This window comes from Jaculus jaculus, chromosome 1, assembly GCF_020740685.1.
Source record: "Jaculus jaculus isolate mJacJac1 chromosome 1, mJacJac1.mat.Y.cur, whole genome shotgun sequence".
Taxonomy (NCBI): domain Eukaryota; kingdom Metazoa; phylum Chordata; class Mammalia; order Rodentia; family Dipodidae; genus Jaculus; species Jaculus jaculus.
In genome coordinates this window covers 168,163,831-168,189,916 of record NC_059102.1, presented here as the reverse complement: position 1 = coordinate 168,189,916, position 26,086 = coordinate 168,163,831, and the positions used below count along the sequence as shown (strand labels likewise).

Below are 26,086 nucleotides of genomic sequence, written 5' to 3'. Positions count from 1 at the left end.
CAAACCATACTCAAATAGTAATTAATACAAGAAAGTGGCACTCCCCAGAGAACCACTCACTGTGTGGTATTCTGGTGCCCCCACCACCTGCATTGCCACCACCACCTCAGCAGGACCACCACCACCTCAAGCCCTGCTGCCACGGCCACCTTGGGATTGGCTGTATGATTAGACCACAATCTTCAATGAGTAGACATAATCCTGTCTGTGGTGTTCTTGGTCACACATTTATAGAGTTTCTGAAGGGCAGTGAACAGTAGAGATCCATTACTACTCTGCCAAGAAGCTCCCATAAGACTGCTTAGCCTGGACACAGCATTGTTGAAATGAGATGCACAGCTTTTATAAGAGTTCAGACATGGATGGGGTAAACCTCAGTACACTTCTTTGTATCGCCTCAGTATTACTGGATTGAAGAGTTGCTGCTTCTTGTTAGGAGGTTCATTTCATTTCCAGTTTCTCCCAGCTCCATACTCAAAGGCACTTAGAAATTCAAGTGGAGTACATTGAAGTAAACTTCAGGTTTGTTTGTTTGTTTTTGTTGTTTTTTTTGTTTTTTCTTAACTAAATTAACATGGCTCAAATGAACTGCCCTGCTCCTGTGGAAGTCACATACAAGAACATGAGATTCCTTATTACTCACAATCCAACCAATGCAACCTTAAATAAATTTATAGAGGGACTTAAGTATGGAGTGACCCCAATAGTAAGAGTATGTAAAGCAACTTTCAACACTACTCTTGTGGAGAAAGAAGGCATTCGTGTTCTTGATTGGCCTTTTGATGATGGTGCACCCCTTCCAACCAGATTGTTGATGACTGGTTAAGTCTTGTAAAAATCAAGTTTCATGAAGAATCTGGTTGTTGTATTGCTGTGCATTGTGTTTCAGGACATGGGAGAGCTCCAGTGCTTGTTGCCCTAGCATTAACTGAAAGTGGGATGACATATAAAGAAGCAGTAAGTACAATTCATAAGACAAAAGCAGTGTGGTGCTTTCAACAGCAAGCAAGTTTTGTATTTGGAGAAGTATCATCCTAAAATGTGGCTGCACTTCAAAGACTCAAATGATCATAGAAACAACCATTGTATCCAATAAAACTGGGGTGCCCGATGCTATTGCCTTGGATGTGGAACTTCAGACAAGAACTGTTTTATCATACATAATTAGCCAATGTTTTGCCTTGGTGAATAATTCTAATGAAGTCCATAGGAGTGTAAACAATTTTTCCAGGCTACAAGCTTGACAGAATTGCAACCTCTAAGTTTGGGTTATGATCAACTTATTTGGACATTTAGCAAAAGATTCTTGCTGGTCAGCATTTAAAATGTGATTATTATTTGTACCAATTGACCTTTCCTAAAATCATGTGGCCATGGGTGTCTTTAAATGTTCCCTGCAGCAGAATCTTGTCAGTACCTAAGACATGTAGGACAATTAGTTGCCAAAGCGTTCAACACAACATTGTACATTTTTAGTATCACACAGAACCAACGTTCGGGAGCTAAGGACACTAGACCCTGGGTGGTTCATTCCTTCAGTCATTTCAGATGTAGGGTCTATATAAATAGTTTTCTGATCACTTCATATTTACATTTTCCACATTCATACCAGTACACATCAGATTTGCTAAGTATTGATTTTTTTAACCAACTCTTTTTTGGTGATTATTTAATGTCATTCTGTCTTTTATGCTGTTATGGAAAAACTTCCATATTGAAAATCTGCACTGATGAAGAAGCACATGTCTTTAATGTCTCCAGAAAAACAAAAAGCCTTATAGTTAATTTAATGTTTGCATTCTGAGGTGCACATGAACAGGGAGGGCCTGAAAAAAGAATGGGAGAGAGGCTGTTCAATATTTCAGTCAGATGTTGCCTTTGTCTTGTATAACAGAGAATGTGCTCTTAGAACTAAGGTCACAGATAACACCAAACACAGTTGTAGTGAGTGACTTCAACACCCCACTCTCATCAATTGACAGGTCATCCCAGCAAAAAATAAACAGAGATGCATCTGGATTAAATGACATCATAGAACAAATGGACCTAATAGATATCTACAGGACATTTCATCCAAATGCTGCAGAATACACACTCTTTTCAGCAGTACATGGAACATTCTCTAAAATAGACCATATATTAGGATACAAAACAAATCTTAACAACTACAAGAAAATTGAAATAATTCCTTGCACTGTATCTGATCACAATGGGACCAAACTACAAATCAATAGCAAGAAAAGTTATAGAGAATACACAAAATCATGGAAACTAAACAATACACTACTAAATGATGAATGGGTCAATGAAGAAATAAAGAAGTAAATCAAAAAATTCATATATTCATCTGGGGCCCTTTTGAGGTATGATAGGGTGGCTCTCTCCTTAGGATCTACATCTATCTGAAAAAGAGAAGCAAATTCTCCAACGGAGAGTAAGTTAGCACTAGGACAAATGAGATAACCCTTACTTTTTTATATAGAGAATTTAATAGGTGTAGGCCCTCTTATAGCCCATGATTGATGGTAGCTTGCAAAACAAGCAAGGGTGCTGTTTTCCTGATGAACCGGATACCACAAGGGGGAAGGAGATCAACACAGAGAAAAATCAACTCCTACCAAATCAGAGAACCAGAGCCCCAGAGGCCCCCAACACTTCATCACTGAAGCAGACCAAAAATGAGCCCAACATGGCTCAGGGAAATTTTGTGGGAGAGGGGGCAGAAAGAATGTCAGAGCCACATGTTGGGTCATGATATGCAGAGACATTTATCTTACCCATAACTGTGGGATAACACCACAATGCATGACCCATATACCTCAACAAGGAGGGACTATGGGGAGGGGGTAGGTCACGGATGAGCCTAATAATGGTACCAAACTGACTGTATTTGCTGAATACAAAACTAATTAATAAAAAAATGAAAAAAATTCATAAAGTCAAGTGATAATGAGAAAACAACATACCAAAACCACTGGGACTCAATGAAGGCAGTCCTAAGAGGGAAATTTGAGGGAATTAACATGGGATTTTTTTATAATCATAGAAAATGCTAATAAAAATTTAAAAATAAATAAATAAACAAAGAGGGAAATTTATAGCTTTAAGTGTCTATATTAAGGAATTAGAAAGGTCGCAAGTAAACAATTTAATGCTTCACCTTAGAGCCTTGGAAAAGAAGAATGAGGCAAACAGAAAATTAGTAGACAGGAAGACACAATAAAGATTAGGACAGAAATTAACAAAACAGAAACCAGAAAAACAACCCAAAGAATCAATGAAACAAAGAGTTGGTTCTTTGAAAGGATGAACAAGATTGATAAACCTTTAGCAAATCTGACCAAAAGAGAGAGAAAAGAGACATAAATTAATAAAATTAGAGACGAAAGAGGCACTATCACAACAGATACCAGAGAAATTCAAAAAACCATAGTGACTTACTATAAGAACATTTACTCCACAAAGTTTGAAAATCTGAAAGAAATGGATGATTTCCTTGATTCATATGACCTGCCTAAATTAAATCAAGATGATATTAACCACTTAAATAGACCTATAACAAGGATGGAGATCCAAGCAGTTATCAAAAATACCCCAACTAAAAAAAAAGTCTAGGCCCAGATGGATTCACCAGTGAATTTTACCAGACCTTCAGGGAAGAACTAACACCAATGCTTCTTAAACTTTTCCATGAAATAGAAAAAGAAGGAATCCTACCAAACTCCTTCTATGAAGCCAGCATCACCCTGACACCAAAACCAGGCAAAGATAGGACAAAAAAATAAAATTACAGAACAATCTTCCTCATGAACATAGATGCAAAAATTCTCAACAAAATATTGGCAAACAAAGTACAATAATATATGAGAAACGGGCTGGAGAGATGGCTTAGCGGTTAAGCGCTTGCCTGTGAAGCCTAAGGACCCCGGTTCGAGGCTCGGTTCCCCAGGTCCCACATTAGCCAGATGCACAAGGGGGCACACGCATCTGGAGTTCGTTTGCGGAGGCTGGAAGCCCTGGCACGCCCATTCTCTCTCTCTTCCTCTATCTGTCTTTCTCTCTGTGTCTGGCACTCTCAAATAAATAAATAAATAAATAAATAAATAAATAAATAAAATAATAATATATGAGAAAGATCATTCACCCTGACCAAGTAGGCTTTATCCCAGAGATGCAGGCATGGTTCAATATACACAAATCAATAAATGTAATACATTGTATTACATTATTATGTATAAATGGACTGAAGGACAAAAATCACATAATCATCTCATTAGATGCAGAAAAAGCATTTGGCAAAATCAAACATCCTTCATAATAAAAGTCCTATAAAGACTGGGAATAGAAGGAACATATCTCAATATAATAAAGGCTATTTATGACAAGCCTACAGCCAACATATTACTAAATGGGGGGAAAACTGGAAGCTTTTCCACTAAAATCAGGAACAAGACAAGGGTGTCCACTGTCCCCACTTTTATTTAATATAGTACTGGAAATCTTAGCCATAGCAATAAGGCAAGAGACACACATAAAAGGGATACAGATTGGAAAGGAAGAGCTCAAGCTATCATTAGCCTTCCTACATGCTAACAACAGACACACAGAGAATGAAATCAGGGAATTATTCCCATTAACAATTGCATCAAAAAAAATAATAATAATAAAGTACCTTGGAATAAACCTAACCAAGGAAGTGAAGGATCTCTACATGAAAACGTTAAAACACTCAATCAAAAAATTGCAGAAGACACTAAGAAATGGAAAAACATCCCTTGTCCTTGGATTGGAAGAATCAATATTGTGAAAATGGAAATCTTACCAAAAGCAATCTACACATTTAATGCAATCCTCATCAAAATTCCAATGCCATTCTTCACACAAATAGAAAAGGCAATACAAAATTCATCCGGAAGCATAGAAAACCTTAAATATCTAAAACAATTTTGAGCAACAAAAATGAGGCTGGTGGTACCACCATACATGATTTTAACCTATACCACAGAGCTATAGTAACAAAAACAGCATGGTACTGGCACAAAAGTAGACATTTAGATCAGTGGAATAGAATAGAGGACCCAGATGTAAGTCCAGATAGATATAGCCACCGGATCTTTGACAAAAATGCCAAAAATATTCATTGGTGAAAAGAAAGCCTCCTCAAGAAAACTGGGTATGTATCTGTAGAAGAATGAAAATAGATCCTTATCTCTCTACATGCACAAGAATTAAGTTCAAGTGGATCCAAGACCTTAATATCAGATCTGAAACTCTGAACCTGCTAGAGAAAAAGTAGGGGAAACCTTTCAACCTATTGGAATTGGCAAGGACTTTCTGAATATAACCCAAATTTTTCAGGCAATAAAGCCACAGATTAATTGCTGGGACCTAATGAAATTACAAGCATTTTGTACAGCAAAAGACACTGTGAATAGAGCAAAGCTACAGAATGGCAGAAAATCTTTACTAGCATACATCTGATAAAGGATTAATATCTAGGATATACAAAGAACTCAACTCAAAAAGTTAAATAATAAGAAATCAAACAACCCAATTAAAATGGGCTATGGAACTAAATAGAGAGTTCTCAAAAGAACAAACACAGATGGCATATAAATATCTAAAAAAAATTTCAACGTCCCTACTCATCAAGGAAATGCAGATTAATACTATGTTGAGATTCCATCTCACTCCTGTCAGATTGGCTACCGTCATGAAAATAAATGAACATAACTGCTGGTAAGGATGTGGAAAAAGAGGAACCCTTATAACACTGTTGGTGGGAATGCAATCTGGGACAGCCATTATGGAATCAGTGTGGAGGTTCCTGAGAGAGCTAAAAGTAGATCTACCATATGACCCAGCTATAGCACTCCTAGGCATATATCCTAAGGATCTGTCTCACTACCTTAGAGATACTTGCTCAACCATGTTTATTGTCACTCTATTCACAATAGCTAGGAAATGGAACCAGCTTAGATGTCCCTCAACTGATGCGTGGATAATGAAGATGTGGCACATTTATACAATGGAGTTCTACTTGGTGGTAAAGAAACATTAAGTTATAAAATTTTCAGGAAAATGGATGGATCTGGAAACAATTATACTAAGTGAGGTAACCCAGGCCCAGAAAGCCAAGTACCACATGTTCTCTCTCATATGTGAATCCTAGCTACAGATGATTGGGCTTCTGTGTGAGAAGGAAAAAACTCAGTGGCAGAGGCCAGTAAGCTAAAAAAGATACAAAGGGAAGAGGAAGGAAGGGAGAAGGGTAGTTAATAGGATGATATTGTATATATGTTAGTAGAAGAATAGATTAATAGGGGTGAAAAGGTCCAAAGTGAGGTCAGAGGAAGAGATTGAGTGAGGAAAGATAGAGGGAGGGCTAATCAAGACCCAAGGGGATATAAATAAGTCATATATAATCCTCCAGTTTGGGGCAATGGAACATTCAGGAGCCATATATTGTTGCTAGAAAATTTTCAGTAACAGGGATGGGATACCTTCCAGTGAGTGTTTGTTCAGGGAGGTCCCTGATGCCCCCAAAATGTTATAGGCCATTGCTGAGACCCTTGGTTTCCCACCAGGAATAGATGGTAAGACCCTATTGCTGAAGACTCCACATACTTGGGCTGCAAGGCCACTAAGAAATCGTGCTGGAACTGAGCTGATAACTTCCTCCATGTAGACCAGCTGACAGAAAGCTGGAAGAAGGGGGCTGGAGAGATGGCTTAGCGGTTAAGCGCTTGCCTGTGAAGCCTAAGGACCCCGGTTCAAGGCTCGGTTCCCCAGGTCCCACGTTAGCCAGATGCACAAGGGGGCGCACGCATCTGGAGTTCGTTTGCGGAGGCTGGAAGCCCTGGCGCGCCCATTCTCTCTCTCTCCCTCTATCTGTCTTTCTCTCTGTGTCTGTCACTCTCAAATAAATAAATAAATAAATAAAAATTTTTAAAAAAAAAGAAAGCTGGAAGAAGCCATTCTGCATTCTGCATGTAGTTCAATGAGAGGAGAAATCACCAGTGAAGATACTCAACAGTGGACAATGAAAGCCTTATAATTGACCAGTCAGGCCAAATGAGCCAACAGGTGCAATAGTGGCAGGTCTGTCATGGTGGAAACCAACTGCCCTCCAATTGGACTGGAGGCCCGCTCCATGGGAGGGAATACATCCCTGATACTGAAAACTTAAAACAGGGATAGTCATGAACCCTAGGGGTGTAACATCTGCTGATGTCTGGATAACTGTATATACTATGCTTATCAAACTTCCCAGTAAGAACTTCTCTTAATATTAATACCCTTATATTAATGCTACTCTCACTTTGGGTAGAGAATCTTCTCTTTTCACATGGCAGTGACCTTGGGATGACTCAGAAGGTATCATAGTGCTGGAAAGAAGTGACTGGAGTACTAAGTAACATCTTGATCACACCTTCCAAGGCTCAGGGTCTAATGCAGAAGAGGTGGCAGAAAGAATGTAAGAGCCAAAGGAAGGGTAGGACTCCTTACAACGTGCTCCCTCCAGACATAAAATGAACTGGATATCCATGACCTCATAGTGCCTGACACTACCTACACAAGACCATCATAAGAGGAGGAAAAGTTCATGACATCAAAATAAGAGAGATTGATTGAGATGGGGAGGGGATATGATGGAGAATGGAATTTCAAAGGGGAAAGTGGGGCGGGAGAGGGAGGGTATTACATGGGATATTTTTTTGTAATCATGGAAAATGTTAATAAAAATTTAGAAAAAAAATGAATAGCTCATTGATTTAATGCTATTTAAGTTGCATCTTTCCACCTATAGCTAGTTATGTCTGATCCCATGAGATTTATGCAAAGTAGGGCTCAGTCACCTACATGATCCTGCTAAGATGCTCTTATTATTCCCTCATGTCCTTCATTCAGTTAGTCAAATCATATGAATGTTCATTTAGAAAAGCAAATATACAAGATTATCCAGAAAAATAAGAGTGGAAAGAGCATCATGGTCAGAGTATATGAAAGGGCAGAGTCATGGAGAAGAGGACGTGTGGAACATATTTTGTGTCTGGCTGATCATGAGGCATACTGAAAGCAACAAGGATGCCAAGGTCAATGGAGCCAACCTGGTCTTCACTCACTTTTCTTTATTCTATTTTAATTTTATCTTTTAAAATATTTAATTTATTTATTTGTGGGGGGGGCAGATAGGAGAGAATTAGATAACCAGGGCCTCTAGCCACTACATACAAACTCCAGATGCATATGCCACCTTGTGCATCTGGCTTTACCTGGGTACTAGGGAATCAAACCTAGATCCTTCAGTTTAGTGGGTAAGTGCCTTAACTGCTAAACCATTTCTCTAGTCCTTTCTACCAGATTTGTCCCTCTACTTTTTTTTTCAAATTCATTTTATTTGATTTTATTTTCACAATTTTTATTAACATTTTCCATGATTATAAAAAATATCCCATGGTAATACCCACCATCCTCCCCCTGAACTTTCCCCTTTGAAATTCCATTCTCCATCATCTTACATCCCCATCTCAATCATTGTACTTACATATACACAATACCAACCTATTAAGTACCCTCCTCCCTTACTTTCTCTTCCCTTTATGTCTCCTTTTTAACTTACTGGCCTCTGCTACTAAGTATTTTCCTTCTCACACAGAACCCCAATCACCTGTAGCTAGGATCCACATATGAGGGAGAACATGTGGCGCTTGGCTTTCTGGGCCAGGGTTACATCACTTAGTATAATCCTTTCCAGGTCCATCCATTTTTCTGCAAATTTCATAACTACATTTTTCTTTACCGCTGAGTAGAACTCCATGGTACAAATGTGCCACATCTTCATTATCCACTCATCAGTTGAGGGACATCTAGGCTGGTTCCATTTTCCAGCTTTATAAATTGAGCACCAATAAACATGGTTGAGCACGTACTTCTAAGGAAATGAGATGAGTCCTTAGGATATATGCCTAGGAGTGCTACAGCTGGGTCATATGGTAGATCAATCTTTAGCTGTTTTAGGAACCTCCACACTGATTTCCACAATGGCTGGACCAGATTGCATTCCCACCAGCAGTGTAGAAGGGTTCCTCTTTTTCCACATCCCCGCCAACATTTATGATCATTTGTTTTCATGATGGTGGCCAATCTGACAGGAGTGAGATGGAATCTCAATGTAGTTTTAATCTGCATTTCCCTGATAACTAGTGATGTAGAACACTTTTTTAGATGCTTATATGCCATTTGTATTTCTTCCTTTGAAAATGCTCTATTTAGCTCCATAGCCCATTTTTGGATTGGCTTGTTTGATTCCTTATTAGTTAACTTTTTGAGTTCTTTGTATATCCTAGATATTAATCCTCTATCAGATATATAGCTGGCAAAGATTTTTTCCCATTCTGTAGGCTGCATCTTTCCTTTTTTCACTATGTTCTTTGCAGTGAAAATCTTTGTAATTTCATGAAGTCCCAGTGATTAATCTGTGGTTTTATTGCCTGAGCAATTGGGGTTGTATTCAGAAAGTCTTTGCCAAGACCAATATGTTGAAGGGTTTCCCCTACTTTTTCCTATAGCAGTTTCACCGTTTCAGGTCTGATGTGAAGATCTTTAATCCATTTGGACTTAATTCTTATGCATGGAGAGAGAGAAGAATCTATTTTTATCCTTCTACAGATATATATCCAGTTTTCCCAACACCATTTGCTGAAGAGGCTGTCTTTTCTCCAATGAGTATTTTTGGCATTTTTATCGAATATCAGGTGGCTATAGCTACCTGGACTTACATCTAGGTCCTGTATTCTGTTCCACTGATCTACATGTCTGTTTTTGTGCCAGTACCATGCTGTTTTTGTTACTATGGCTCTGTAGTATAGGTTAAAATCAGGTATGGTGATACCACCAGCCTTATTTTTGTTGCTCAGTATTATTTTAGATATTCGAGGTTTTTTGTGATTCCACATGATCATCTCATTAGATGCAGAGAAAGCGTTCAACAAAATTCAACATCCCTTCATGATAAAAGTCCTACAGAGATTGAGAATAGAAAGAACATATCTCAATATAATAAAAGCTATTTATGACAAGCCTACAACCAACATATTACTAAATGGGGAAAAACTGGAAGCTTTTCCACTAAAATGAGGAACAAGACAAAGGTGTCCACTGTCCCCACTTTTATTTAATATAGTTTTGGAAGGCTTAGCCATAGCAATAAGGCAAGAGACACACATAAAAGGGATATAAATTGGAAAGGAAGAGATCAAGTTATCATTATTTGCAGATGACATGATTCTATACATAAAGGACCCTAAAGACTCTGCTAGCAAACTGTTTGAGCTGATCAAAACCTACAGCAATGTAGCAGGATACAAAATAAATACTCAGAAATCAGTAGCCTTCATATATGCTAACAACAAACTTACCGAGGATGAAATCAGAGAATCACTCCCATTCACAATTGCATCAAAAAAAAAAAATAAAGTACCTTGGAATAAACCTAACCAAGGAAGTAAAGAATCTCTACAATGAGAACTTTAAAACACTCAAGCGAGAAATTGCAGAAGACACTAGAAAGTGGAGAAACATCCCTTGTTACTGGATTGGAAGAATCAATATTGTAAAAATGGCAATCTTACCTAAAGCAATCTACACATTTAATGCAATCCCTATCAAAATTCCAAAGGCATTCTTCATGGAAATAGAAAAAACTGTCCCTCTACTTTTGGGAGTTCTGTATACATTATCTGTGGGGGGGTGTATCCAAGTTTGGCCATTGTCTTCTGACTCATATTGTTGTTTATTTTTTTGCACATGTATGTGCAGGTGTTCTGTGTATTGTGCAAGTAGAGGCCAGAGAACAACCACAGCTGTCATCTCAGGAATGCCATCTACCTCATTTTTGAGACAGGGTTGCTCATTGGCCTGGGACTCATCTGTTCAGCTAGACTAACCAGCCAGTGAGCTCCAGGGATGCACTCATCTCTGTATCCCCAGTACTGCGATTACAGGAGTGTTACCATGCCCAGCATTCTTTGTGGGTACTCAGGATTGAACTCAGGTCCTCAAGTACTTTACCAACAGTCATCCCTCCTAGGCCCCACCATCTAGCCATTGTCTTTGGCTTGTTTTTCTCCTCCTTCTCCTCCTCCTTCTTCTGTTCATCTAAAAAAATTTTAAGTTTTACATGTTAACTTTATCGTTTATCTTCTTACTTAAGGATTTTGGATCATGGTTAGAAGGTCTTTCTTAACACCATGATTAAATATGATGCTGCCTGCATTTGCCTCTAGTACATATGTGGCTTTAACATTTTTCTTTTCAGTGGAATGCTGCGAATGGAACCCCAGGGCCTTGTATGTGTTAGGCAAATGCTCTACCACTAAGCTACAGACCCAGCCCTGGTTTTACTTTTTACATTTTGATTGCTGACACAATTAGAGCTTATTTTTGTGAATGGTGTGAGGTATAGGTCTGCTTTTATGCCTTTATGCCTATTTGTTGTTCTAGAACAACTTATGAAACCATCCAATGCCACTGTACTGATTTGAAAAGCCACCTTTGTAACAAGCTCACTTTCTATATAAGTCTGGGTTTAAAGCTAGCTTTTCTTTTCCTGTGCCACTGGTCTTGTCCAGGCATGTGTTATTTCAGCAACATTTTCATGAGCGAGGCTTTAAGATATACTTTAATGTTTGATAGAGTTAGCCTCTATGTTAGTTGCTTTCCCTGTAGCTATTTTTAACTTTCTAAAAGAGAATCAATTTATGAAAGAAAGAATAGGTTATTTTGGCTTGTCATTCCAGGGAACATGGTCCATCAGAGTGGGGAAGGCATGATGCAAGAAATGGGAGGTAGGTGATCACATTGCATCCATGGTTAAAAAGCAGAACATGAATAGAAAGTAGGGCTAGGCTATAAAACCTCAAGAACCACCCCAATGACCCATTACTTTCTCAAGCAACACCACCAACTGGGGAGACCAATCCTATGATGGGAATTTCACACTCAAACCACAACAAAACGTAAATCAAAAGACAACTGGCTGGGTGTGGTGGCGCATGCCTTTAATCCCAGCACTCAGGAGGCTGAGGTAGGAGAATCACTGTCCCCACGGCCTGGGACTACAGAGTGAATTCTGGGTCATGCTGTGCTATAGTGATACCCTACCTTAAAAAGGTTTTAATAAAGACAACTGCTAAACTTGGAAAAAAAAACATCCTATAGCTAAACAGCTAAGATTCCTAACATGTACAGAAGTCTCAAAAATTAAAGAGACAAATCTGATAGAAAAATAGGTTAAGACAAGGTTTGGCTACAATAACCTCTTCTTTCTTATTGTTTTCAATGTGCTTCACAATTAGCCAGACCCAAAACATGCCCTGTGCTTCCTTCTGTCCATGACTCTGCCCCTTCCATAGCCACCACCTATAATGTTCTTTCTACTGATGGCCTTACCAAGTTTGATCCATCCTATCAGCTCCATTTGTTCAGTCAGTAAGTATTGATTGTCTGTTACATGTCATTAGGAGTACAAATACAACATCCTGGATAATCCCAGCAAGAAATTCAATAGTTCTTATGAATGTTGCCTGTGAAGTTCATATGATGTACATTACAGACATGCTGAATGCCCTCCCATTGGTGATTTGTGATTTCTTATAAGCTCCAAGTAAGACAAAAATAGGTAGAAGTTGGTTATATCCATCATTACACTTGCTATGATTCTAACCCTTTTCTCATTAGAGTTCATTAATTTCAAATCTTTCTCTCTAATCTCCCCAAATCCAATCAATCATTTCCCTCTCTGCTCTCATGGGGTCACTTATCTCTCGACTGTGGTATTGATGACATGCCATCTTCTGTTATGACTAATCAGCCAGTTCATTCCTATGTCTCCCAGAGCACCCAGCACAGCCCTCTCTTCTCCACAAAGGCACCATTAAACTTTTCAAATTGAACTGCATTTAATTGGCTCATTGACCAAAAAGAGAAGCAAATATGGGTGGGGAAGCTGAGCTCTGAGCAGCTGGTGACCTGGCCTGTACCCAGGAAAGAAGAAGAGAGGACTTTGGCTCCTTCTAAATGTATCACCCAACGGCACAGGTCACATCAGAAAGCCAGTTTCCCCCAGGAGAAAATTGAGAATGACAGCAAGAGACTTGGCTGCAAGGTGAGTGTGCTTAATCAAGTGATTCCTCCAGATTACTGAGGGATGGAGACAAGCATTTTCTGCCAAATTAGAGGTGTGGGGAATGTGAGTGGATGAAAAACATGGTAGGGTTTATTGTACTCACTTGATTGGGTTTGTTCCAAAAACAGAGAGAGAGAGAAAGAAATTTTTAAAGGCATATCAGAATTCAAAAACAACGTACAAAATTTAGTATTGATATAACCTCCATTTAACTAACACATGAATAACTTTGGAGAATTCAGGGCCACTCTCTCACCCTGTTTCCTTTTCCAGAAAATAAGAGGATTGAACTCAATGTTCTTGAACAGTCTTTGTGGTTTCAATACTCTCTTATGGATAGCTCTAATATACAAAATGTACCATACTAAGTATGAGGAGACATTCAACAATGGAGAAGACACAGCCCACGCATTCTGTTAATGTTTTACCTCTCTGGGCCTTACTTTTCTCATCTGCGAGACCTGGCAGGAGTTAAGGTTGAAAGAGATGTATTGGTGCAGCATTGCCAGGTGCCCTGTAACTGCTGTGTAACATCTTTAACATGGGACACATAAACTGGCAGGGGTTGAATGCTCAAATGACAAGCAGAAGTCTTTTTAGTTTTATTTTTTTAAATTTTAAGTCCTTTTGAAATGTAAATGCTAGTACATAAATGATACATAACTCAATCTCATTTATTTTTTATCAGCATGAACTCAATGGCTTCAGCAGACCCAGTGGCTGATTTTGTGTTTGTGGTAGCACCCCACAACAGTTATCCTGTGATGCCAGGAGACATGTCTCAGGCATCCCTATGTCCAAACAACCAGCCTCAAGGCCACCTTATTCCTGGAAACCCACCAGTTTTGATGCCATCTGTGAATGATCTGTCAGCCCATAAAGTCTTAAAAGAAGGCAAAGTCCTTGGGGTAAGTGAGATACCTCCTTGCAAGCCCAGTGGAAAGGGAAGAAGGCAAAGGTTTGAGAAACATAGAAACTCCAAATGAAGCAGATGAGGCCAGCACTGACCTGGTTTTGCCAAACCCAGGTCTATTTGAGTGCTCAGTGGTATGACATTAAAAGCAGCTTCAGTATACAGCCTTGAATTTTCTGTTTAGACATCTTAAGAAAAAAGAGAAGCAGCCAAAAGGCAGTGCTCTTGAATGTAGAATGTATCTCCAGCATGCATTTGATCCACATCATTCTGAGAAAGAGTCCATCCAGGACAGCTCACCAGAAGATGACTCAATCAGGTCTTTTCCCAGTGCAGAAAGCAGGGTAAACAAGCAACAAAGTAAGAGTTCACACAAGCCCTCAAAGGCTGCCCTGCAAAGACAAGGGGAGCCTCCCTCCACTGCACAGCCCAATGATGAAAGTAGGGATCCGGATCCAGACTGTGCATGCTCCAATCCTAGCCCCACAATCTAGTTCTGTTCAGGGGAGTGTAAATAGATCAAACCTATGAAGAGAGTATTTTGGGGCTGGAGAAACCCACACAAATATGAACATCGCACACATAATATTCACACACATGTGCAAAAAAAAGAGATAGATTATATCGTACCTGCCAAATTTACAAAACACACAGTGATCCCATTTCTGAGATTTTATCCTCCAGATGTACCTAAATCCACAAGAAATGCGATTTAAATGAGAGTATTTTAGGAGCATAGTTTGTACAGGCAGAAGGATGGAAGCAGACTACCCATCAGTATCAATGGTTGAGCTACTGCATTGTACATCCAGTAGACAGACTGTTGTAGAGCTATGAAGAGAACATGGGAGCTCTTCATGTGATCATAGGAGCTTATTCCACATTACATAATTTATGAGAGTAAGCAGAAGGATACTGTATATGACTTGCTAGCATTTATACAACACTTAAGGACTTAGGAAACATGTGCCATACATACATACATACATACATACATACATGTTTGTAGTAATCATAGATATATGTGTATATGCCATCTGTGCAAGAGTATATTTGCATTATCTTCTCATAGCTTCCATAACAAAGTACCATAAACTGATGGCTACAAGCATCAAAATGCATTGTTGCACAATTCCAGAGATGAGATGTCTGAGATCAAGGCACTGGCAGGACCATGACTCCTCTGAAGGCACTAAGGAGGGATCTCATCCAGACCCTTCTAGCTTCTCCATAGCTCCTTAGCTCACAAAAGCATCATGTGGTTACTTTTGTTGTTTTGTTTCATTCTTGAGACAGTGTCATGTAGCTCAGGATGGCCTTGAACTTAAAGAGCTGAGATTACCAATCATACCATCACATTACCTGGCTTTCCATGACAGTTTTGTTTTTTTGGTTTTTTTATTGTTGTTGTTTTTGTTTGTTTGTTTAATGAAGGATGCCGCTAATATTGAGCTGGGCTCACTCATAGCAGTATAACCTCATCTTGGCTCCTTACATGTACTAACCATATGTCCAAATAAGATCACATTTAGAAAGGCTAGAACTTCAGTGTATGACATGATTGAACCTATAACAATATCCTGGAGAGATGAGGGTAAAAAGTTACCTACAAAGGTATTGAACACAAGGCTCTATATAACATGAAAACCAACAATAGTCTTACCATCCAACATCTTGGTCCAAATGTTCCACAGACTCTAGGCAGCCCTCAGAAAACATTTTGAAGAATATTCAATACCCCAATCACATACTCACAATGAAATATTAAATTAAAATAATGCAGAGCCACTTTGTTCCCATGTCACCAAGGTATTTATACACTGAAATGTAAATAGTTGTTTTCCCTAGGCAAGAGTCAATTATGGGTACATTTAATTTCATTGTTATATTTTCCCACATTACCTTTTAGAACTGGAAAACCAAACATTCATTAAATTATAAAGCAGGCCTAAAGGTGGGGCAGGATCAGGACTGGGACAAAGGATTCAACTGTGGATCTCCTGACAGGCTATCCAGATCCTGATTGGCCTGGTCCACATCAGCCTGGGCTCCGTCATGGCCACAGTACTCTCGGGGTCCTATATACCAGTCTCCTTCTACGGAGGCTTCCCCTTCTGGGGAGGCATCTGGGTAAGTAGCTCAAGTCAGCTGTTGCTCAGGGCCAACCTGTCAAGCTGCGAAGCGTGGGCGCTGCAGAAGGAGCATGAGGTGCCTGGTCAAGTGTCTTAGTTTGCAGTCAGGCAGCAACAGAATTCCACAGGCTGAGGGCTCCCACACTAGAAGTGTATCTTCCATTTTTGGAGGCCACAGTGTTACTCATGGTCTTTCCCCTGTTTTCAGATAGTCATCTTTCCCCATGTCTTTCATCTCAGCTTGTCTGTGTCCTAACATCCTTTTTGTTTTTTGTTGGTTTGGTTTTTTTAGGTTTTCTTCAATTAGCACAATGTAATGAGTTTTACTATGGCATTTCATACATTGTTTTTATTTGTCTTCTCACCTCCCTTTCCTCACTGCCTAATTTCTTTTCTTTTTGTTTGTTCAGTTTTTTGCTTTTTTGAGATATGGTCTCTCTCTAGCCCTAGCTGGCCTGAAATTCATTATGTAGTCTCAGGCTAGCCTCAAACTCACAGGGGTCCTCCTACCTCAGCCTCCCAAGTGCTGGGATTGAAGGCGTGCGCCACCATGCCCCGCTTGATCACCCCTAATTTCCCTCCTGCTGGTCCCCAACCTTCCCCCAGTACTACCCTTGCTACTTTCATCTCACATGAACTTTATTATCCTGTCTTTCTCCACCTTAAGCTCTCTTCTTGCCCCTTTATGGTCCCCTTTCTAGTTTCATGACCTACACCCCCTAACACACACTCATATATGAAGTTAAAATCTAAGATTCACATCTGAAAGACAACATGTGAATTTGTCTTCCTGATTCTAGCTCATTTCATTTAATTTCCATTTCATCCATGTTTATTGCTAACTTGCTTTCTTTACAAGCACACAGGCAATAAGATTAGTGCCTATCCTAACAACCTCACTTGTCCTTCATTGCCTCTTTAAAAGTGCTATCTCCAATACAGTCACATTCTTAGGTTCTTGGGGGGTGGCTTTGAACATAGGAGACCAGGGATTGTATATCATTTTACAACCCTGAAAGTAACACAACCCAGGGAGATGCTTTTTCTAATTCACTCATCCCAACCCTGAGGTGGAAGCAATTCTTTTCCACAAGGAAAATGCTGTGCTGGCACTAGACCTTCAATTGGGATTCAGCAGGGGCCCACAATCCTGAATTCTGGGAGAAAAATATTTTTATCCAGTGATCAATAGAGTCTGTGAACCAGCAGTGGATCTCACTTAACCTACATCGCACAGTAGGCTTAGAGGTCACATTTTGACAAAATAGATAGCATAATGGGTATCCTTTTTTTTTTTTCTTAAAAGGCCCATAGTCAAAGTTTCTACTTAATAAAAAAAAAGTACAAAAAATTTAAAAATAAATAAACATTATAACTCAAGAAAAATATATAGTAAAATATAAACGTGAATGGAAAAATAGTACACAGAAAAAGGCCCATAGTTGGTGCCAAATTCTCAAGGTAGTCTATACTCCACAATAAGAGCCATGTTCTCAGGCTGAGGAGATGCTGGGTGGATAAATGCTTGCCATACAGCCATGAGGGTCTGAATGCAGTCTTCAGAACCCATGCTTTTAAAAGCCAGGATGAGGGGCTGCGGGGATGATTTAGTGATTAAGACATTTGCCTGCAAAGCCAAAGGATCCGGCTTTGTTTCCCAGGAACCAATGTTAGCCAGCTGCGCAAGATGGCATATGCGTCTGGAGTTTGTTTGCAGTGGCTAGAGGCCCTGACACACCCATTCTCTCTCTGTCTCTATCTCTCTGTCAAATAAATAAATAAAAATAAAAATATACATATATTTTTTTAAAGCCAGGATGAGCCTGACGTGGTGGCGCATGCCTTTAATCCCAGCACTCAGGAGGCAGAGGTAGGAGGATCACCATGAGTTTGAGGCCACCCTGAGACTAAATAGTGAATTCCAGGTCATTCTGAGGTAGAGGGAGACCCTACCTTAAAAACCAAAGCAACCACAACAAAAGAAAAGCCAGAAAATCTCAGTCCCCTGAGTAGTGATGAGTACCAGACAGCATGCTGGCATTTCAAGTCCCACTGGCCTGCTCCTCTCTCCAAGCCACTAGTTTCCTTTAGACCCATGACCGTCCTCCATCTTTTTATCTTTATTTATTTATTTGAGAAAGAAAGAGGCAGATAGAAAGACAGAATGGGCTGCCAGGGCCTCCAGCCACTGCAAACAAACTCCAGACACATGCACTGCCTTGTGCATTTGGTATATGTGTGTCCTGGGGAATTGAACCTGGGTCCTTTGGCTTTGCAAGCAAGTGCCTTAACCTCTAAGCCATCTCTCCAGCCCCTTCCTCCTTTTTCTGTAGATGTTGTGTATGTGTGTTATGTTGTCACCCTCTTAATTCCAGGATTATTGGTCTATTTACCATCAATCACTAATGTCCTCTTCCAGAGTCATCTCCTTTGGCACCTCAGAAGGACTGACAGGGACCTGAAAAGGCCTCCTTTCTTCCTTTCCTTCCTATCACATCTTTATAAGGGGCAAAGTGTGAAATTGAGATTTCATTCCCTACCTAGAGAAAAATGTGGCATTTTCCTTGGAAGAAGCAGCTAGAATATGTTTTCACTGTAGATAACTATGTCCACTATGTGGTACCTGTATCTCCCCTGTGTGGGAGAGAATATGAGGTGAAGGATAAGAACTAAGAACTGGTCTGAAGCCACGTTGCTTGTGTTTGATCTCCAGCTCTGTTCTTGTTGAAGGATCTTAGGAGAGATATTTAATATCTATAAGCCTTGCTCTGTCCATCATTAAAATGAGTAGAATAGGGCTGGAGAGATGGCTTAGTATTTAAGACACTTGCCTGCAAAGTCTAAGGACTTATGTTTCACTCTCCAGGTTGGTCCCACATAAGCCCGACACACAGTAACACAAGTGAACAAGGTCATACATGTGCACAAGGGGGTACATATGTCTGGAGTTTGATTGCAGTAGCTGGAGGCGCTGGTATGTCCCCCCCTTTTCTCTCACAAAAATAGGCTTGTCTGTTGGGCTTGCCTAAAAAAATGAGTAGAATAGTGACGATGGGCTACTCTGCAAGGTCTTAAAAATATACTTCATATGGTGAAGGAGAGAGGAGGTGGCGCGTGACAGGCATGGCATGACGAAAATGTTCTCAACAACTTTCCATTGGTTTTCAGAGGTAAGCTGTGAGTCCCGGGGAGCTTTGTGTCTCCTTCTGTGAGAACCTCCCAAGGAAGCTATTCCTCTTGTCTGCTCTTGTTTTCCTCCCCACTCTGATGCCTTAACTCAGGTGACTATATTATCCCTTCCCTCTCCTGAGTCTTCCAGGGTCTTTCTACCAATGTGTCTAGGGCCAGTGCCTCTTGCCTCCCTCTCTGTCTCTTTCTTTCTCTCTGCCCATGTATACATATGTGTATGACATGTTCATGTGAATTGTATGCTTTAAATAATGAATTGTCTCGTATGTGAATGTTGTCTCAATAAAGCAATTTCTTGAGAGCTTGTGAGGAGGTTCTAGCATTCCGTTGACCAAAAGATAGCCCTCCCTCCACTATCAGGGAAGGTCTTCCACATTGATTGAGTGCATATCTTTGGTAAGGACATAATGGAGTGGTGAAGGAGGAAGGGACACACACTTAATACAGCCAAATCAACCCTGGTGGTCAGTGGGGTGACACATTGCAGCTATATCACCCTCATGTCCATCAATAGAGCCATTTCTTTCAAGAAAATCATGTTGCACCTAGCAAATGATAGCTTCTAATAACTCACAGACCACAGTTGCTACAACTTCAGGCAAATACTTGGTATGGAGGGAAGGGCATGGGGTGTAGGCAAGTGCATGTGCATATGCGTATGTGTGGGAACATGTGTTGAGGGAGAGTGAATATACATGTATGTACATTGGGTATTGTTCTACAGGCATTGGCCACTTTTTTGAGATAAAATCTCTCATTGGTCTGTAACTAGCCAAATAGGCTAGATTAGATAGCCAGGGTGTCCTATGGATCCACCTGTCTCAACTTCCTCACCACTGGGATTATAAGCACATGCCATCACTCCTAGATTCTTTTTTAATGCGGGTTCTGAGGGATTGACTCAGGTGGAAGCATGAAGCTTACAAGACAAGCACTTTACTCTGTGAGTCATCCCAAGTTCCCAGCCCTTCTTAAGGTCCATCTCTTGTGCACCAGTTTATCATTTCAGGGTCCCTCTTGGTAGCAGCAGAAAATCAGCCAAATTCGACTTGCCTGGTAAGTCACACTCTGAGACTATCTCTCCCAAATGGGGACCTCAAGGATAGTGTCACAAGGGAAAAATGATTTCACAAACAATCCTTTTCCCTCATTCTTGCACCATTATGACCCACACAGGGCACTCATGTATATGATTGCTCCTATATACAGGCCACCCAAGCCTGGCCCTCAACACCAGAGGACTCAGGAGAGGAAGAGTACAATACAGTCACCTCTGTTAAGGCATCAGAGTGGGAAGAAAGACAGAGGGAGATGGGAGGGCTAGCTTCCCTGGAAGACTGTCACAGAAGGAGACACTCAGGGATCCAAGGCTCACCACTGTAGACAAAGAAGCTAAGAGGATGCTCACTGCACAGAGTGGGGCTCCAGCCATCCCTGCAGCAGCCACTGAGGCCCTGTTACTTCTCCACTAAGGAATCCAGCAACCAACCTCTGACCCACATGAACAGGCTTTGTTCTTCCCTGGCAATAGACTAAGATGGCACAATTGTTTCCTTAAGAAGCACTTTGCCCAGGGTAATCCTCTCAGTGGGACAAAGTTCATAAAAACAGATGAGCACTTTTAGAAATTATCCAGAAAAGGATGTTTAACATGGCTGGGCATATTTTTCGACAAATGGCCCAGGATCAGAGCATCTGAGCCTATCACATCCCAAGACACTCATCTGACCCCTGCCTGTCTCCAGAGGGACAAATGGGTGTGGTTTCCTCAAGGATGACTCTTAGGCATATGTGAAGGTAGGTAAAGTCAGAAAATTCTCTTTTTATTCTCTCTCTCTCTCTCTCCTCTCATCCACAATTCTTGTTAAAAGTTCCAAAATGTCCTACAGCAAAGACCTATTTATCATCCTTTAGCCTAACCTGTATCAAAGCTATTGCCCCAAAACTTTAAAAGAATGTTAAATTTTAGGGTTTGTAAGAGCTATTTTGAGCAATAGACAATCAGAGTCAAGTTGCCTTTCAGGCAAAGGGTTTGTTACCAATGGGGGCTCTGAAGCACAGTTTCAGCCTGCTCAGGGAGAGCAGAGCCTGTTCTGTTTAAGGTCTCTTATGAGAGAGAAAGAAGGGAGGGAAAATGTGTGCCATGAGGAAATGGAGCCAAAGTCTGCTGACATTATCCAACTATACCTACAGCTGGACAAAGGGGTGTTTGAAAAGTTCCAAGAACATTCCCAGATTAGGGGTGTCTAGAAGAACAATGGCCCTTGTTAGTATAGGACTTCTGTAATAGTGATCAGTCTATCTTGGGGCCAAGGGGCACAAGAGTGAAGTGGGTTAGTACCTGTCTGTAGCTTTCTCTGTTTAGAGCTTTGGAAGGACCTGTTCCCAGCAGGGAGACTTGGCTCCTTGGAGAAACACCTGGGGATCTGGGTTCTACCAAAGAATTATAGTGATCGATGGTAGTGAATGTGAGCAATACCATTTATAAATGATTTGCAATGGTCAGTTTTATATTACATCTTTTTTTCTATCTATTTATTTATTTATTTTGAGAGAGAAAGGAAAGGAGAGAGGGGAAGAGGCACATAGAGAGCAAGAATGGGTACACCAAGGCCTTCAACCACTGTAAACAAACTCCAGACACATATGTGTCTGGCTTACATGGGTACTGTGGAATCAAACCTAGGTCCTTAGGCTTTGTAGGCAAGTGCCTTAACTGCTAAGCCATCTCTCCAGCCCACATTACATCTATTTTAACACAGTAAAATTGGGGTGGGGCACTATTCATTGACTCTCTGTGTCTTCTCAGCTGAACGGCAGCGTGGGCTTGAACATCTTCAGTGTGATCTGTTCTGCTGTCGGAATCATACTCTTCATCACAGACCTAAGCCTCGTGGGAACATATACTGACTATGGTTACTACAGTCGCTATGACAGCTGGGGTGTGGTGAGCAGCCCTCTCAACCAAACATCTTCTGTTCTGACTTAGCTGTGCTGAGATCATGGCAGGAAGGGCCTGACAAACAACCCTGTCCCCAAGAACTGCAAGTCAAGGAAGTACTGTCAAACCAGAGGAGGGTGGAAGGCCTTGGCTGTAGCCTTAAGCATGGGACATGTCTCTGAGTCTTGGTTATTGCCTCTGTAAAAGAGTGCTTACCTTATTGCACTGGGAAGATTAAATATGACGATATGTATAATTCCTATGGGCCCACCCACTAGCACCCCTCTGCACTCTCTGCCTTCCTGCCTGTTGCTACAGACAACGGGTCAAACTCTTTGTACAAATAGCCAGGTGGGCTTTTAAGCTTTGCAGGCCATACATTTCCTGTCACAGCCCCACAGCCTTTAGAAGCTACAGAAAATAGTACATGAATGAGCATAGGTAAATTTTGATAAAACTTTATTTAAAAGTAAAGGATTGGAAGCTGGGTGTGGTGATGCATGCCTTTAATCCCAGCACTTGGGAGGCAGAGGTAGGAGGATCACCATGAGTTCAAGGCCACCGTGAGACTACACAGTGAATTCCAGGTCAGCCTGGACTAGAGCAAGACCCTACCTCAAAAATAAATAAATAAATAAATAAGAAATAAAAAATAAAAACAAAGGATGGGCCCCCAACAACCATAATTTCCTAACCTGTGCTAGGAACCAGCAATGGGAATAGAATGTGAGCCACATTTTCTATTTGCCACATTAAGTTGGGGGAAGCAACAGGTGAAACTAACTTTAATTATTTAAGACATGTCTAAATAGCTGGGCATGGTGGCACACACCTTTAATCTCAGCACTTGAGAGGCAGAGGTAGGAGGATCACTGTGAGTTCAAGGCCACCATGAGACTCCATAGTGAATTTCAGGTCAGCCTGGGCTAGAGTGAAACCCTATCTGAAAAAAACAACAACAAAAAAAGTATATCTAAAATAGTCTCATTTGAATTTATTACCCAGATAAAAAATTATTAATTCAATAGTTTTCATTTTGAGTACTAAGTCTTTGAAATCTAATGTGTATTTTACAATAACAACACAATTCCCTTTCAGCTGTAGTCATATCTAGTACTCATCAGCCATGAGGAGAAGCTCATGGGACAGCTATGGATAAGCTCCTGGAGAGCCTGTAAATTCAATCTGCCCACCTGTCCAATGGACCACAGCATCTCCCATCTGATCAAGTCCTTCTGCTCTCCCTCAGCCCCTTTCACTGCCACAACATCAAAGTTCCCTTTCCACAAGACCTCTCCTATTTGCATGTAAACATGCTTCTCTTCCTCCCATCTCACAAAGCAACTCCATCTTCCAGCTGGAACAAAGCCATGAAGGAATCACTGACCATAGTCTCTCACACCTGACAGCTGGATCCTTGGGGAATCTTTCTGGTTCTCCTTTTGAAATACACCCAGAGGGACTGGGGAGTGGATCAGTGAGTGAAATCCGTGCAAGCCCAAGGACATAAAAGCTGAGCATGGTAGCATGCACCTGTCATCCCAGTGCAAGGGATGCAGAGACAGGAGGAACTCCAGGGCTTGCTGGATATCTAGTCTGGCCAATTTAATGAGCCCCAGGTTTAGTGAGACATCCTATCTCAAAAACTAAGGCAAAGTGCAATTGAGAAAGACACATGTCAACCTCTGGCCTTCATATTCTCCTACACGCATATGCATAAGCTCTCCTACACACATACACGTGTCCACACACATACAAACATACATACACACACATGTATGCCACACATATACACATGCCAAAAAAAATGCATCTGGAATCCAGTCCTTTTCCCCACTATCTCCGCTGCCACGCTGGCCCTGGGCCATTGCAGCCATCAGTCACTGAGGCAGCCTTTCCCTGCTCCCCATGTGTCCCCTGCTCCTACCCTAGCCTCTTCACACCTGTCAGCATAGCAGTCACTTTGAGCTATTTGACTTGAAGGTCACACATCTTCTCAGCTCAAACCCATTTCACTAAGAATGACCCCTGAAGCAGACTAGGTAGTATTTTCCCCATGAGGCTCAGAGAAGATGGAGATGTTCCCAGGACCATAGAGATAGATAGTCCATCACAGGCCCTCAGCTAGAGCACAGAGCTCCAGCGAGTTGCTTGTGTTCTCTGGACCCTTCTGTTTCAGAACCCTGGCATGGCTGTTTCTGGAGTGCTACTTATCTTCTGCCTCTTGGAGTTCTGTGTTGCGTGCACATCTTCCCACTTTGGCTGTAAACTAGCCTGCTGTCAGTACAACAACGTGAGTCCTAGGGCCCCTCTGTGGGTAGCAAGATGCCCCAAGATGATGAAAACCAGTGGGGTTTTCCTATTTCTCACTCCCTAATCAGGAGAAGGAAATCATGTAGCATCTATGGGCCTATGTGGCCATCTGTGTGGTGGCTTAGACTGTTTTCTGTTATAATGGCAAAATGCCTGAGGTTAGGTAACATAGAGGGGCTCACTGGGCTCTCAATTCTGGTGGCTGGGATGTGCAAACCACATAACACTGCCCTGCTGGCAAAGACACTCTGGCTGTGTCATGACATGGCAGAGAAGTAGAAAGAAAAGTGGCCTAGCTCAGAGGGGTTCAAGTATGTGGGATGGCCTGGCTTTGTGACTTCTCATGAAAATTAACCCACTGCCTGGAACAAGCATGGATCCATTCATGAGAGTGATACACCGTGACTTCATCACAGTCCATTAGACCCTACCAGGACCCCTTCACCACCACACTGGGGAGGAGGCTTCCAGCACGTGAACTCTTAGAGGATGAGCATTACTCCAACTACATGTGCACTTCTGTGTTTTCCAGGAAAGCGTGGTCATTCCAAATGTCTGTGCAGCAAATCCAGTGGAATTCCTACAACCATCAAACTCAATACCAAGCTATTCCAGCATAGCCCCGGGCTCCAGATAAGCAAAGCTAAAGAATCTAGAGACATCATTTACTAGGACCAAAAGAAGTCCTCCCTTGTCTGAGTTCCCACAACCCAGGTTCTTCCTGACAAGCAAATTGAGAAAAGTTCCTGCCTCCTGCCTGTCCCCGGCTCTTATGCGTTGCTTCAGTCTGGCATGTCCTTCTGGTCCTCTACTGAAGTGAGATAGGAAATTGAGGTGGACTTTTAACAACAAGGTCCTCACAGGACATACAAAGAGGCATATAAAAAGAATGGGCGTGCCAGGGCCTTCAGCTGCTGCAAACAAACTCCAGTCACATGCACCACCTTGTGCATCTGGCTTATCTGGGTCCTAGAGAATTGAATCTAGGTCCTTTGGCTTTGCCAGCAAGTGCCTTAACCACCAATCCATCTCTTCAGCCCTCCATTTTAATTTAGGAAATGTTAAATACCAATAAATTGAATCTACAGGAGCAAATACTCTCTTGTAGTCCTTAGAAGTACAAGGAGATCATGAGACCAAAGAGTCTGAAACCACCGTTATGCCCTCCTTGATGCCCTATAAAGAATGAGGCTCTGCTCCTGAGCCTGGTACTCATAGCCCTGCACCACCTCTGCCCTTCACACCTTCTCCCGACAGTGTCCAATCCCAAGCCTCCAGCCCATCTCAGTGGCCACAGTCATCTATCTGCTCATCCCTCTATTACCAAGCACCTGCCAGATCATACCTGTAAGTAGTCAGAGGCTTGTAAGGAAAAATAACATGCATGAAAACAATATTCAAAACAAAAA

The 26,086-nt window shown here is 41.2% G+C and overlaps 1 protein-coding gene and 1 pseudogene across 1 annotated transcript; both read left to right on the top strand.

Moving 5' to 3' along the window:
- The first annotated feature begins 574 nt into the window (after positions 1–574).
- LOC123457681 lies at positions 575–1,096 on the top strand (annotated as a pseudogene).
- A 12,782-nt stretch (positions 1,097–13,878) lies between these two features.
- LOC101611718 (membrane-spanning 4-domains subfamily A member 8) lies at positions 13,879–25,314 on the top strand. The gene is made up of 6 exons (XM_004667567.2): positions 13,879–14,097; positions 16,110–16,232; positions 20,420–20,479; positions 22,233–22,370; positions 24,544–24,657; positions 25,210–25,314. The coding sequence occupies exons 1-6, from the start codon at positions 13,879–13,881 to the stop codon at positions 25,312–25,314; spliced, it is 759 nt and encodes a 252-aa protein (XP_004667624.2).
- The last annotated feature ends 772 nt before the right edge of the window (positions 25,315–26,086 follow it).